Genomic DNA, 15,257 nt, shown 5'->3' with positions numbered 1-15,257 from the left:
TGTATATGCACAAGCCCTAATATGACTAAATGACAGAAAACCAGAAGAGTTGAAATCCTCATAAAGTGATTTCATTTTATAAATTAATTCACTGAGGGTTATAATCTATACATATGTGGTCAAAATTGTTGGTACCCCTCGTTTAATGACAGAAAAATGGACAATGGTCACAGAAATAACTTGAATCTGACAAAAGTAACAATAAGTCAGACATTGCTTTTCAACCATGCTTCCACCAAATTAAAAAAAAAATAAAACTCAAGAAATAGGCCTGGTCAGAAATGATGGTATCCCTGAAAATAATGTGACAAAAGGGACATGTTAATTCGCGGTGTGTCCACTAACTAGCATCACAGGTGTCTACAATCTTGGAATCAGTGAGTGGCCTGTATATAGGGCTACAGATACTCACTGTGCTGTTTGGTGACTGGTGTGTATCACACTCAACATGGACCAGAGGAAGCGAAGGAAAGAGTTGTCTCAGGAGATTAGAAAGAAAATTATAGACAAACATGTTAAAGGTAAAAGGTATAAGACATCTCCAAGCAGCTTGATGTTCCTGTGACTACAGTTGCGCATATTATTCAGAAATGTAAGATCCATAGGACTGTAGCCAACCTCCGTGGACGTGGCCACAGGAGGAAAATTGATAAATCAATGAGACTGGCAATGTGAATGGTAGCAAAAAAGCCCAGAAAAACTTCTAAACAGATTAAAGATGAACTTCAGGATCAAGGAACATCAGGGTCAGATAGCACCATCCGTCGTCGTATGAGCCAAAGTGGACTTCATGGGAGACAACCAAGGAGGACACCATTCATTGCCTCAAAAGGTTGTTCACAAAATATTAACCCTTTCACACTTCAACGAATCCTGGTGATTCTGAGATTGTTTTCTTGTGACATATTGCACTTTATGATAGTGGTCACATTTCTTTGATATAACTTGCGTTTATTTGTTAAAAAAAATGGAAATTTGGTGAAAATTTTGTATTATTCAAAATTGTAACTTTTATGCTCTTAAATAAGTCATATCACACAAAATTGTTAAGAAATAACATTTCCCACATGTCTACTTTACATCAGCACAATTTTGGAAACAATTTATTTTTGTTAGTAAGTTATTAGGGTTAAAAGTTGACCAGCGGTTTCTCATTTTTACAACAAAATTTACAAAACCATTTTTTTAGGGACCACCTTACATTTGAAGTGAGTTTGGGGGGTCAATATGACAGAAAATGCCCAAAATGACACCATTCTAAAAACTGCACCCCTCTAGGTGCTCAAAACCACATTTCAGAAGTTTATTAACCATTCATTTATTAACCACAAAAATTTTCCTTTAGACCTAAGTTTTTTTTTACTTTCACAAGGGTAACAGGATAAAATGGACTATACATTTTGTTTTGCAATTTCTCCTGAGCATGCCGATACCCCATATGTGGGGAAAACTGTTTGGGTGCACGGCAGAGCTCGGAAGGGAAGGAGTGCCATTTGATTTTTTTAATGTAAAATATGCTGGAATAATTAATAGTTGTCATATAACTTTTGGAGAGCCCCTGATGTGCCTAAACAGTGGAAATCCCCCTCAAGTGACACCATTTTGGGAACTAGACACCCCAAGGAACTTATCTAGATGTGTGGGGGGCACTTTGAACCCCCAAGGTGCTTCACAGGAGTTAACTACATAGATCCGTGAAAATAAAAAATCACATTTTTTCCACAAAAAAATTATATTTTTACCCCCAATTTTTTTCAGAAGGGTAACAGGTGAAATTGGACCCCAAAAGTTGTTGTGCAATTTGTCCTGAGTATGCTGACACCGAATATGTGGGGGTAAACTACTGTTTGGGCGCATGGCAGAGCTCGGAAGAGAAGGAGCGCCATATTGGAGAGCAGATTTTGCTGGAATTTTTTGTGGTTAACATGTCACAATGTCAGAGCCCCTGAGGTGCTAGAACAGTACAGGCCCCCAAAAGTGACAGCATTTTACAAAATACTTTCCTGAATGAATTCTTCTAGTAGTGCAGTGAGGATACTAACACCACAGTTGTTCCATAGAATATTATACCATTGGGCAGTAAAGAAAAAATAACATTTTTACCACAAAAATGTTTTAACCCCAGATTAAACATTGGAAAATAGGTAGATAGGTAAATGGTCACTACACCTATAGATGAATTTGCAGAGGGGTGTCATTTCCCATTCCCAGAGGGGTGTCATTTCCAAAATGGGGTCACTTCAGGGGAGATTCTTCTGTTATGGCACTTTGGAGAGCCTCAAAGTGCCAGAACAACAGAATCCCCCTGAAGTGACCACATTTTGGAAATTACACCCCTCTGGTTATTCATCTATGGCTATAGTGACCATTTTCACTACACGGATGATTTCCAGAAACACGTAGTGGAAGTTTTAGAGCAAAAATTACAAAAAAGTCATTGTAGTGCCCAATATATTGTGCCCAGCTTGTGTCTCTGGAGACATCCCCCCACCTACCCCCGGAAATTATGCCATCTCTACTCACATGCATCTGTCACTAAATAAACCAAATGCTTGAATGTCAAAACAGTTTAATAATGTGGTTCTTTGTGGAAGATTTTAAAGCAGTCATGGAGGCATAAGGCCGGCAATGATGGGCACTGTGGGCAATAATAGCGGGTATCATGCCTCATTCCTCTCTTGGAACATACACGACATCTTCTCTGGAGGTTCTTTCTTGTTTCAGTTGCTGGAATGAGTGCAATAAAATGTCGCTCAGTGAGTCTTCTCACATCTTCAGATTATAAAGGATTGGCGGGGACAACATTTTCAAAAACCAGATTTTCAATTCCCTTTTCCTGATAATCAAGGAAAGTATCTGCATTTCCAGCTTTTTTGTATGACACATAAGAATTATATGTGGCCACCTGAAACAAATAAATGACTAACTTCTTATACCAGGTATATGATTTTCTTGATACCTGGTATGGCTGTAGAACGTGATCTGCAAGGTCCACACCCGCCATATATTTGTTGTAGTCAATGACAGACACAGGTTTTGGAGTAGTGGATCCCTGTTGCTCTGCTGTGAACCTTGTGAAATCTGTGTGGATCGAGCTCAGGATAAAATATATTTTTTTATCCTTATACTTAAGGACAAGCCGCTCTGCATTGCGTAATGCCCCTGACTGCCCCTTTCAGAACTTTTCATTGACCAATGATTGTGGAAAACCCTGACGGTTTTTGCGAATCGTCCCACAAGCCCCTATGTTATGTTCAACCAGACCTTTAACTAGGGGTATGCTGGTGTAGTAGTTTGTCAGCATACAGATTGTAGCCTTTTTGTAAAAATGGAGTTAACAGCTCCCAAACAATTTTTCCAGATGTCCCCAGATAAGTAGGGCATCCTGGTGGGTTTAGATGGCTATCTTTCCCCTCATAAATGCGAAAAGCTGATGTGTATCCTGTTGAACTCTTGCAAATTTTATACAGCTTTATTCAGAACCTTCCCCTCTTAGAAGGAATAAATTGCTTGAGGTGCAGTCTTCCTTTGAATTTTACAAGGGACTCATCAATGGAAATGTTTTCTGTTAAGGTGTAGAGCTTTAAGAAATTTTCTGTCAAGTCCTTAATGATGGATCTGATTTTGAATAGTTTGTCATGTTCTGGGGCATCTCTGGACAGGCATCGACTGTTCTTAAAATGCCAAAATCTCACGAGCATTTCATAACGGGTCCTAGGAAGAGCGGCAGAAAACATAGGGGTGGCTTGAATAGGGTTGTTGGACCAATAGGACCGAATGCTCTTTTTTTTTTAACAAGCCCCATAGCGAATGGAAGTTCTAAGTTTTTGTAATTTCTAGGACATTAGTTGGTGTCCATAAATTTGACCTAGTATAATAGGATCGTGGATTCTGGCTGATGAATTGGGACGTATATAAATTTGTTTGTAGGATAATATGCTCTAGCAAGCTATCTGTCAGAAACAAATTTCAAAAAATTAATTGGTCCAAAATTTTCCACCTCCACATTTATACCAGGATTGGCATTAAAATTAGAGATGACTGGAGCAGCCGAATCCAAAGCCCCCCATCTGGGAAATGCTACATCAAGAGGCAAAGCCCCTTGGACATTGGTGTGCACCAATTCACGAGCACTAGGGACAGCGCTAGTACTGGGCATTGTTCGCTGAGTTGGAGACATTTCTCCAGAAGCGCTATTTGTCCTTCTTGTTGTACTGGTCCTTGTGTGTGAGGATGGACCAGAATCACTGCTCATTTCTGAGCTATCACTGTTGCTGCTACTAAAGCCCTCAAAATCCACATCGCCTTCTGACACTGCACTTTCTTTGCTGTCAGAACATAAAAGTGCATAAGCCTCCTCTGCACTAGAATACTGATGGCCATTTATTTTATTTTTTTTGGAAATGGAAAACTCTGACGTGACTGACGAGACCAAATTATTGGGGAGACAATTGAGAGAAGCCTAATTCTTTAGCCTAACCCTAACTTTAGAATAAACCCTAACTCTAAATTTAGCTTACAGTAACCCTAACTTTAGCCTAACAGTAACCCTAACTATAGCACTAACCCTGCCATCTGTTTTTTTTTTACTTTATAGCAAGATCGCTGACTGACACAGCTGTTGCCAGCAGCACTTGTAACACTGTTTCTCCTCTAATCTCTCACTGACAGGAGATCTGAGGAGAAAAGACATTTTTATGAGGCAGATCGCCTGGGAAATTTGGTTGCTACAATAAACTTTCCTAGTGATTTGTCTCATTGGCTGGTGTGATGGTGACGTCATCAGGACCTGAACCAATCAGGTCTTGATAAAGTCGGTGGTCACAGGAAGTGTTGTGCGCCGGAATCCCCTTGTTATAAGGTACATGGGGGTCCCGGTGAGTACAAAACCGTAGACAAACGTCGATGCTGCTCAAATCCATGCTACCGCCAACGTTTATCTACTGTTGGTGGTCACGAAGTGGTTAAGTTAAGGGTACCATCATTTTTGTGCAGGCCTATTTCATAAATTTTATGTTTTTAAATTTTCTGTGGAAGCATGGTTGAAAAGCAATGTGTGACTTTCATTTGTTCATTTATAGATTTTTGATGTATTATTACTTTTGTCAGATTCAAGTTATTTATGTGATCATAGGTTTTTCTGTCATTAAATGAGGGGTACCAATGTGTGCAAGAAAAATTAATATTTTGACTCCACAGCCACTTTCCGGAAATTCACACGCAGTGGATGTTTGCGAGTGAAAATTACACATTTGCCATTTTTTTACCCAGCACATAGTGCCCAGATTGTGCTCCAGGAGACACACCACAAATTAAGTGGATTCTTCTCACTATATAATATTGCTAAATACAGGGATCCTAAATGTTGTTTCAGCACACTGCAAGACTCAGAAGTGAGAGTGGATTTTGCTGGATTGGTTTATAGAAACTCTGTTGCTTTTCAACAGCCTTTCAGCCACTAATAGTGTAGGAACCTCTGTTTTTCCATTGACAGATGATGGACCTGAGTGGGGACTTGTTTTTTGTGAGATGAGAATTGGTATTATTTTTGCCTACATAACATTGATTGGTTTCTTTTTCTTCGATATTTGGAAGGCAGAATGAACAAACAGTTGAACACCACACACTACTGGTTCATTCAGCAAGGTTTTATATTAGACTGTCAACTGTCATTGTCTTGGTAAAAAATTAAAGTTTTTTTACATAGCTTGCCATTTTTATGGACAGTTTAACCCCTTAAGCCCGTATGACGTACTATCCCGTCGAGGTGGGGTGGGCCTTAATTCCCGGTGACGGGATAGTACGTCATACGCGATCGGCCGCGCTCACGGGGGGAGCGCGGCCGATCGCGGCCGGGTGTCGGCTGCATATCGCAGCTGACATCCGGCACTATGTGCCAGGAGCGGTCACGGACCGCCCCCGGCACATTAACCCCCGGCACACCGCGATCAAACATGATCGCGGTGTACCGGCGGTACAGGGAAGCATCGCGCAGGGAGGGGGCTCCCTGCGGGCTTCCCTGAGACGATCGGTACAAGGTGATGTACTCACCTCGTACCGAACGTCTTCTCCCTGCAGGCCCCGGATCCAAAATGGCCGAGGGGCTGTATCCGGGTCCTGCAGGGAGCACTTCCGGGTCGGAGCAGGCTGCAGATGAAAGCTGCAGCCTGCACGGCTGTAAGTGAGATCGGAGATCTCACAGAGTGCTGTGCACACTGTGAGATCAGCGATCTGTAATGTCCCCCCCTGGGACAAAGTAAAAAAGTAAAAAAAAAAAATTCCACATGTGTAAAAAAAAATAAAAAAAATTCCTAAATAAATAATAATAAAAAAAAAAAATATTATTCCCATAAATACATTTCTTTATCTAAAAAAAACAAACAAAAACAATAAAAGTATACATATTTAGTATCGCCGCGTCCGTAACAACCCAACCTATAAAACTGGCCCACTAGTTAACCCCTTCAGTAAACACCGTAAGAAAAAAAAAAAAAAACGAGGCAAAAAACAACGCTTTATTACCATACCGCCGAACAAAAAGTGGAATAACACGCGATCAAAAAGACGGATATAAATAACCATGTTACCGCTGAAAACGTCATCTTGTCCCGCAAAAAACGAGCCGCCATACAGCATCATCAGCAAAAAAATAAAAAAGTTATAGTCCTGAGAATAAAGCGATACCAAAATAATTATTTTTTCTATAAAATAGTTTTTATCGTATAAAAGCGTCAAAACATAAAAAAAATGATATAAATGAGGTATCGCTGTAATCGTACTGACCCGACGAATAAAACTGCTTTATCAATTTTACCAAGCGCAGAACGGTATAAACGCCTCTCCCAAAAGAAATTCATGAATAGCTGGTTTTTGGTTATTCTGCCTCACAAAAATCGGAATAAAAAGTGATAAAAAATGGTCACGTGTCCGAAAATGTTACCAATAAAAACGTCAACTCGTCCCGCAAAAAACAAGACCTCACATGACTCTGTGGACCAAAATGTGGAAAAATTATAGGTCTCAAAATGTGGAGACGCAAAAACTTTTTTGCTATAAAAAGCGTCTTTTAGTCTGGTTTCACACTTGCGTTTTTATCTGCATGCGTTTTTTTAAAAAACCGCATGTGTGAAAAAATGCATGTAAACGCGGTAAAACGCATGCGTTTTTATAGAAAAACACAAGAAAACAAGAAAAAAACAAAAAACCCTAACCCTACCCCTAACCTGAAATACGTGGCACTGAAATACGTGGCACTGAAATATACGTTTATATACGTATATAAGTGCCACGATATTTCAGTGGCCACGTATATAAGTGCCACGTATTTAAGTGCCACGTATTTAAGTGCCACGTATTTAAGTGCCACGTATTTAAGTGCCACGTATTTAAGTGCCACGTATTTAAGTGCCACGTATTTACGTGCCACGTATTTACGTGCCACGTATTTACGTGCCACGTATTTACGTGCCACGTATTTTTCAGTGCCTGAAATACGTGGCACTGAAATACGTGGCACTGAAATACGTGGCACTGAAATACGTGGCACTGAAATATCGTGGCACTTAAATACGTGGCACTTAAATACGTGGCACTTAAATACGTGGCACTTAAATACGTGGCACTTATATACGTGGCACTTATATACGTGGCACTTATATACGTGGCACTTATATACGTGGCACTTATATACGTGGCACTTACATACGTGGCACTTACATGCGTGGCACTTATATACGTGGCACTTATGACTGTCAGAAAATGTTCAGTAAACGGTTAGGGGTGAGGTTAGGGGTAGGGTTTCAGGTAGAATTGGGGAGTTTCCACTGTTCAGGCACATCAGGGGCTCTCCAAACGCGACATGGCGTCCAATCTCAATTCCAGCCAATTCTGCGTTGAAAAAGTAAAACAGTGCTCCTTCCCTTCCGAGCTCTCCCGTGCGTCCAAAAAGGGGTTTACCCCAACATATGGGGTATCAGCGTACTAGGGACAAATTGAACAACAACTTCTGGGGTCCAAGTTCTCTTGTTATCCTTGGGAAAATAAAAATTTGGGGGGCTAAAAATCATTTTTGTGGGAAAAAAAATATGTTTTATTTTCACGGCTCTGCGTTGTAAACTGTAGTGAAACACTTGGGGGTTCAAAGTTCTCACAACACATCTAGATAAGTTCCTTGGGAGGTCTAGTTTCCAATATGGGGTCACTTGTGTGGGGTTTGTACTGTTTGGGTACATCAGGGGCTCTGCAAATGCAACGTGACGCCTGCAGACCAATCCATTTAAGTCTGCATTCCAAATGGCGCTCCTTCCCTTCCGAGCTCTGTCATGCGCCCAAACAGTGGTTCCCCCCCACATAGGGGGTATCAGCGTACTCAGGACAAATTGGACAACAACTTTTAGGGTCCAATTTATCCTGATACCCTTGTGAAAATACAAAACTGGGGGCTAAAAAATCATTTTTGTGAAAAAAAAAATAATTTTTATTTTCACGGCTCTGCGTTATAAACTGTAATGAAACACTTGGGGGTTCAAAGTTCTCACAACACATCTAGATAAGTTCCTTGGGGGGTCTAGTTTCCAATATGGGGTCACTTGTGGGGGGTTTGTACTGTTTGGGTACATCAGGGGCTCTGCAAATGCAACGTGACGCCTGCAGACCAATCCATTTAAGTCTGCATTCCAAATGGCGCTCCTTCCCTTCTGAGCTCTGTCATGCGCCCAAACAGTGGTTCCCCCCCACATAGGGGGTATCAGCGTACTCAGGACAAATTGGACAACAACTTTTAGGGTCCAATTTATCCTGATACCCTTGTGAAAATACAAAACTGGGGGCTAAATTTCATTTTTGTGAAAAAAAAAAATAAAATTATTTTCACGGCTCTGCGTTATAAACTGTAGTGAAACACTTGGGGGTTCAAAGCTCTCAAAACACATCTAGATAAGTTCCTTAGGGGGTCTACTTTCCAAAATGGTGTCACTTGTGGGGGGGTTTAATGTTTAGGCACATCAGGGGCTCTCCAAACGCAACATGGCATCCCATCTTAATTCCAGTCAATTTTGCATTGAAAAGTAAAATAGCGCTTCTTCCCTTCTGAGCTCTGCTATGCGCCCAAACAATGGTTTACACCCACATATGGGGTATCGTCGTACTCAGGACAAATTGCACAACAACTTTTGTGGTCTAATTTCTTCTCTTACCCTTGGGGAAATAAAAAAATGGGGGTGAAAAGATCATTTTTGTGAAAAAATATGATTTTTTATTTTTACGGCTCTGCATTATAAACTTCTGTGAAGCACTTGTTGGGTCAAAGTGCTCACCACACATCTAGATAAGTTCCTCAGGGGGTCTACTTTCCAAAATGGTGTCACTTGTTAGGGGTTTCAATGTTTAGGCACATCAAGGGCTCTCTAAATGCAACATGGCGTCCCATCTCAATTCCAGTCAATTTTGCATTGAAAAGTCAAATGGCGCTCCTTCCCTTCCGAGCTCTGCCCTGCGCCCAAACAATGGTTTACACCCACATATGGGGTATCAGCGTACTCAGGACAAATTGCACAACAATTTTTGGGGTCCAATTTCTTCTCTCACCCTTGGGAAAATAAAAAATTGGGGGTGAAAAGATCATTTTTGTGAAAAAATATGATTTTTTATTTTTACGGCTCTGCATTATAAACTTCTGTAAAGCACTTGTTGGGTCAAAGTGCTCACCACACATCTAGATAAGTTCCTTAGGGGGTCTACTTTCCAAAATGGTGTCACTTGTTAGGGGTTTCAATGTTTAGGCACATCAAGGGCTCTCTAAATGCAACATGGCGTCCCATCTCAATTCCAGTCAATTTTGCATTGAAAAGTCAAATGGCGCTCCTTCCCTTCCGAGCTCTGCCCTGCGCCCAAACAATGGTTTACACCCACATATGGGGTATCAGCGTACTCAGGACAAATTGCACAACAATTTTTGGGGTCCAATTTCTTCTCTCACCCTTGGGAAAATAAAAAATTGGGGGTGAAAAGATCATTTTTGTGAAAAAATATGATTTTTTATTTTTACGGCTCTGCATTATAAACTTCTGTAAAGCACTTGTTGGGTCAAAGTGCTCACCACACATCTAGATAAGTTCCTTAGGGGGTCTACTTTCCAAAATGGTGTCACTTGTTAGGGGTTTCAATGTTTAGGCACATCAGGGGCTCTCCAAACGCAACATGGCGTCCCATCTCAATTCCAGTCAATTTTGCATTGAAAAGTCAAATGGCGCTCCTTTGCTTCCAAGCTCTGCCATGCGCCCAAACTGTGGTTTACCCCCACATATGGGGTATCAGCGTACTCAGGACAAATTGTACAACAAATTTTGGGGTCTATTTTCTCCTGTTACCCTTGGTAAAATAAAACAAATTGGAGCTGAAATAAATTTTGTGTGAAAAAAAGTTAAATGTTCATTTTTATTTAAACATTCCAAAAATTCCTGTGAAACACCTGAAGGGTTAATAAACTTCTTGAAAGTGGTTTTGAGTACCTTGAGGGGTGCAGTTTTTAGAATGGTGTCACACTTGGGTATTTTCTATCATATAGACCCGTCAAAATGACTTCAAATGAGATGTGGTCCCTAAAAAAAAATGGTGTTGTAAAAATGAGAAATTGCTGGTCAACTTTTAACCCTTATAACTCCGTCACAAAAAAAAATTTTGGTTCCAAAATTGTGCTGATGTAAAGTAGACATGTGGGAAATGTTATTTATTAAGTATTTTGTGTGACATATGTCTGTGATTTAAGGGCATAAAAATTCAAAGTTGGAAAATTGCGAAATTTTCAAAATTTTCGCCAAATATTCGTTTTTTTCACAAATAAACGCAAGTTATATCGAAGAAATTTTACCACTAACATGAAGTACAATATGTCACGAGAAAACAATGTCAGAATCGCCAAGATCCGTTGAAGCGTTCCAGAGTTATAACCTCATAAAGGGACAGTGGTCAGAATTGTAAAAATTGGCCCGGTCATTAACGTGCAAACCACCCTCGGGGCTTAAGGGGTTAAGTAGAAATGTTCAAAAATATAAAACTCAAGGATATGTTATCAAAAAATGTTTTTTTATCTTAGCAGATGACTGTACCAGGAGAACAGAGGGACAGCTGACATCTTCAGTTTTTAAATCTGATGATCTTGAGATCCTACAGGATACAACTGAAGTGATTGCTGTTACTCCAGATATATCATCATCCATTCACAGCAAAGATCTCTCATCTGATCCTATGAAACAGGTCCCATCTTCTGATTCATTTCTGACTACTAAAGAAAATCAAAGTCACAAAAGAGGCATTAAACAACAAACTGCTCCTAAAGCAAAGAAGTCATTTTCCTGTTCAGAATGTGGGAAATGTTTTAACCAGAAATCAGGTTTGGTTCATCACCATAGAACTCACACAGGGGAGAAGCCTTTTTCCTGTTCAGAATGTGGGAAATGTTTTAACGAGAAATCAGGTTTGGTTCATCACCATAGAACTCACACAGGGGAGAAGCCTTTTTCCTGTTCAGAATGTGGGAAATGTTTTAACCGGAAATCAGGTTTGGTTAATCACCATAGAACTCACACAGGGGAGAAGCCTTTTTCCTGTTCAGAATGTGGGAAATATTTTACCAGGAAATCAGGTTTGGTTAATCACCATAGAGCTCACACAGGGGAGAAGCCTTTTTCCTGTTCAGAATGTGGGAAATGTTTTAGCCAGAAATCATATTTTGTTGGACACCAAAGAACTCATACGGGGAAGAAGCCTTTTTCATGTTCAGAATGTGGGAAATGTTTTGTGAAGAAATCACATCTTGTTAATCACCAGATAACTCACACAGTGGAGAAGCCTTTTTCTTGTTCAGAATGTGGGAAATGTTTTAAGCAGAAATCATATTTGATCAATCACCATAGCACTCACACGGGGGAGAAGCCTTTTTCCTGTTCAGAATGTGGGAAATGTTTTAACCAGAAACCAGATTTGGTTAGGCACCATAGAATCCACACAGGGGAGAAGCCTTTTTCCTGTTCAGAATGTGGGAAATGTTTTAGCCAGAAATCATATTTGATCAATCACCATAGCACTCACACAGGGGAGAAGCCTTTTTCCTGCTCAGAATGTGGGAAATGTTTTAACTATAAAGGGAATCTTGTTAAACACCAAAAGACTCACTCACCAGAGAAGCCTTTTTCATGTTCTGAATGTGATAAATGTTTTAGCCAGAAATCATATTTGATCAAACACCATAGAACTCACATGGGGGAGAAGCCTTTTTCCTGTTCAGAATGTGGGAAATGTTTTAACCAGAAATCAGATTTGATCAATCACCATAGAACTCACAGAGGGGAGAAGCCTTTTTCCTGTTCAGAATGAGGGAAGTGTTTTAACCATAAAGGGAATCTTGTTACACACCAAAAGACTCACTCAGCAGAGAAGCCTTTTTCATGTTCAGAATATGGGAAATGTTTTGTGAAGAAATCACATATTGTTAATCACCAGAGAACTCACACAGGGGAGAAGCCTGTTTCCTGTTCAGATTGTGGGAAATGTTATAATTGGAAACAGCTTCTTGTTAGACACCAGAGCAGTCACACAGGGGAAAAGCCTTTTTCATTTTGTTGATGTGGGATATATTTTACTTGGAAATCAACTGTTAATAAACATCAGAGATGTCACATAGGGGAGAAGCCTTTTTTATGTTCATAATGTTGGAATATTTTTAACCAAAATTGAATCTTCTTAAATGCGTTGTCTCTTGTCATTCCTCATGTTTGCTGACAAAAGGATAAAACTAAACTTATTAATTCCAAATGTAAAACTATACCCATAATTCACCCCCTGAAGGGTAGTCAGTAGGTGACTAATAGAAAAAACATGTATCCCACAGTTCAGTATATAGGGTGAGGTGACGTATACACACTCACTCTCCAAGCCTCTCATTTCTACGGGTTTCATCGTCCTCACCAAAGGCGACTCATCAGGAAACTATTTAATATAGACCTATATTCAAGTGAGACTAGACAAAAAAATACTAAAATTATGTATCATGTTATCCGAAACAGTCAGAAAACCAGCCACATATTGGCAGATCCCAGACCTCAAACTATATACTTTGTAAGTTTATAAGCCACTCCAGTGTCAGGAATAGATAGTATGTGAAAACACAGTATAATTCTTGTGTTTTTCTCCTATAGGGACTGCCCTAGTTTGGTATTGTAACAGCTGTTAATTAGTAGTGCAGACAAATTGTCCTAGACTAAACTCCGTTTTCAAACGGCCCAAAAAGTACCACTCAGGGAGAACTTACTGCTCCAAAGATCAATAGCAGCTTTTAACTAATGGCCATGCTGCGGTCTGTCAAGGAATGAGTGCAATATCGTTATAAAGACTAGGGATGTGTGCAACCATAATGTCTGGAAGATCTGTGCCATTATTTAGTATGAATATGGAGATTATCTCTGAAAGTTCAGTGTTCCCTGAGCGGTATATACAGTATTGTCACATACTATCTATTCCTGACACTGGAGTGATGTATAAACTTACAAAGTATATAGTTTGAGGTCTGGGGTCTGCCAACATGTGGCTGGTTTTCTGACTGTTTCGGATTACATAATACATGATTTTAGGGTTTTCTTCGTCTAGCCCCGCTTGATAAACCAAATACCACCAGAAAATAAATAACCCAAAACAAACATTAGTAAAAATAACTCCTCTTTATTAGGTAAAGTATAAAAGAATTGCGCCATTTTCGCATCTACATTTTCATGATCTCGGGTTGAGAGAAGGCTTATTTTTTGTGTGCGGGTTGACGTTTTTAATGATACCATTTATGATCGCCTGTTGGGGTTGCATTTTAATACAATGTTACGGCAACCAAAAAAATGTAATTCCGGCATTTTGACTTTTTCTCGTTACGCCGTTTAACGATCATGTTAATTCTTTTTTATATTGATAGATCAAGCGATTCTGAACGTGGTGATACCAAATATGTGTATATTTGATTTTTTTATTGGTTTATTTTGAATGGGGGAAAGTGGGTAATTTGAACTTTTATTTCTTTTTTTCATATTTTTAAAAACTTTTTTTTTACTTTTGGCATTGTGAAGACATACAGTATTGTATCTTAATTAACCAGATGCCTATTTTTAGCAAACAAAGAATAATATATTGTTATCTGTATGTTGTCTCTCAAATTTAAGTGTTGATTTCTGGTTGGTCAAGAAATGGACTTTTTGTTTGTGTAGGCCTGTAATATTGACTTTCATTGTGCGCTTATTCACTAGTGATGTTTGCTGATATGCTAATTATGCATTGTGTTATTGAGCCAGTTTGTTGACTTCTAAACAGAGAGCGAAAAACTATGCAAATAGTTTAAATCAAGTAATGCTACTTGATCTGTCTCCATTCTTACCTTTTATGTAAATACTGAATGGGGGACACTTGTTCAGTCTAAAAATAGGTTACATGCCTCTGTATAAAGAGAATCAGAGAGAGAAACAGCCAGAGAGATTCTGCCAAGACATCCATACATCTCAAAAGGTCCAGGGACAGGACAGCAGCCATTTTACATCATGGCTCCGTTACGAGGGACACGGATCTATCATTCTACAGGAAACAACCTAGGGGTTTTCGGCCTCGGTTAGAAGAATACAGATCTGCTCCATTGACCATCGCTGAACCATGGATACAATTGGAGAAAACAGGTTGTGATCCTCAGATCAACTGGCTTTATACCTTGTATGGACTCAATAGACTGTCATCTTCCTACAATTGTTACCTCCTCTCTGCGTGCGTGCCACAAGTGGTGTAACTGACCGTGGAATATGAAGCCAGGTTGTGATCCTCGGATCAACTGGCCTTGTATGGACTGTCATCTTCCTACACTTGTCGTTACCTCCTCTCTGTGTGCGTGCCACAGGTGTATTGTATTACTAAACCTATCCTTTGCAATTATATTTATGTATTAGTTTGGACTTTTTCCACTGAGCTGTTTTGTGGTAGTGCCACAGCTGAGGTAGCGACCCTGGAAGATCTGTAGTCACAGCTGCTATTATCCTCACGATTCAGCTAAAGGGCGAGACTCTGTAATGTGCACCATCTTGGGTACTGTACTGGGACTGTTTTATGTGTTAACTACCTGTTTTGTGGTTCAATAAATCATTGCCTAACTGTTTACCCTCACCCTCTGTTGTCTGAGTAGCTTTTGCCCATATTAAAAGGATAGCAGTCATGTGGCGGGATGATCCCTGGTCCATGCA

At 39.9% G+C, this 15,257-nt stretch overlaps 1 protein-coding gene across 1 annotated transcript in view; it reads left to right on the top strand.

Annotated features, from left to right (window-relative positions):
- LOC143766932 (uncharacterized) overlaps positions 1-15,172 on the top strand; it is a 49,047-nt gene extending 33,875 nt beyond the window's left edge. The window contains exon 7 of the mRNA XM_077254940.1: positions 11,093-15,172. Coding sequence (XP_077111055.1) covers positions 11,093-12,372 — 1,280 coding nt within the window. The 3' untranslated portion in view covers positions 12,373-15,172. The remainder of the gene's footprint in view (positions 1-11,092) is intronic.
- Positions 15,173-15,257: the final 85 nt, after the last annotated feature.

Source organism: Ranitomeya variabilis, chromosome 4 (genome assembly GCF_051348905.1).
Source record: "Ranitomeya variabilis isolate aRanVar5 chromosome 4, aRanVar5.hap1, whole genome shotgun sequence".
Taxonomy (NCBI): Eukaryota; Metazoa; Chordata; class Amphibia; order Anura; family Dendrobatidae; genus Ranitomeya; species Ranitomeya variabilis.
The sequence above is the reverse complement of the archived record's forward strand: the minus strand, read 5'-3'. Positions and strand labels throughout refer to the sequence as shown.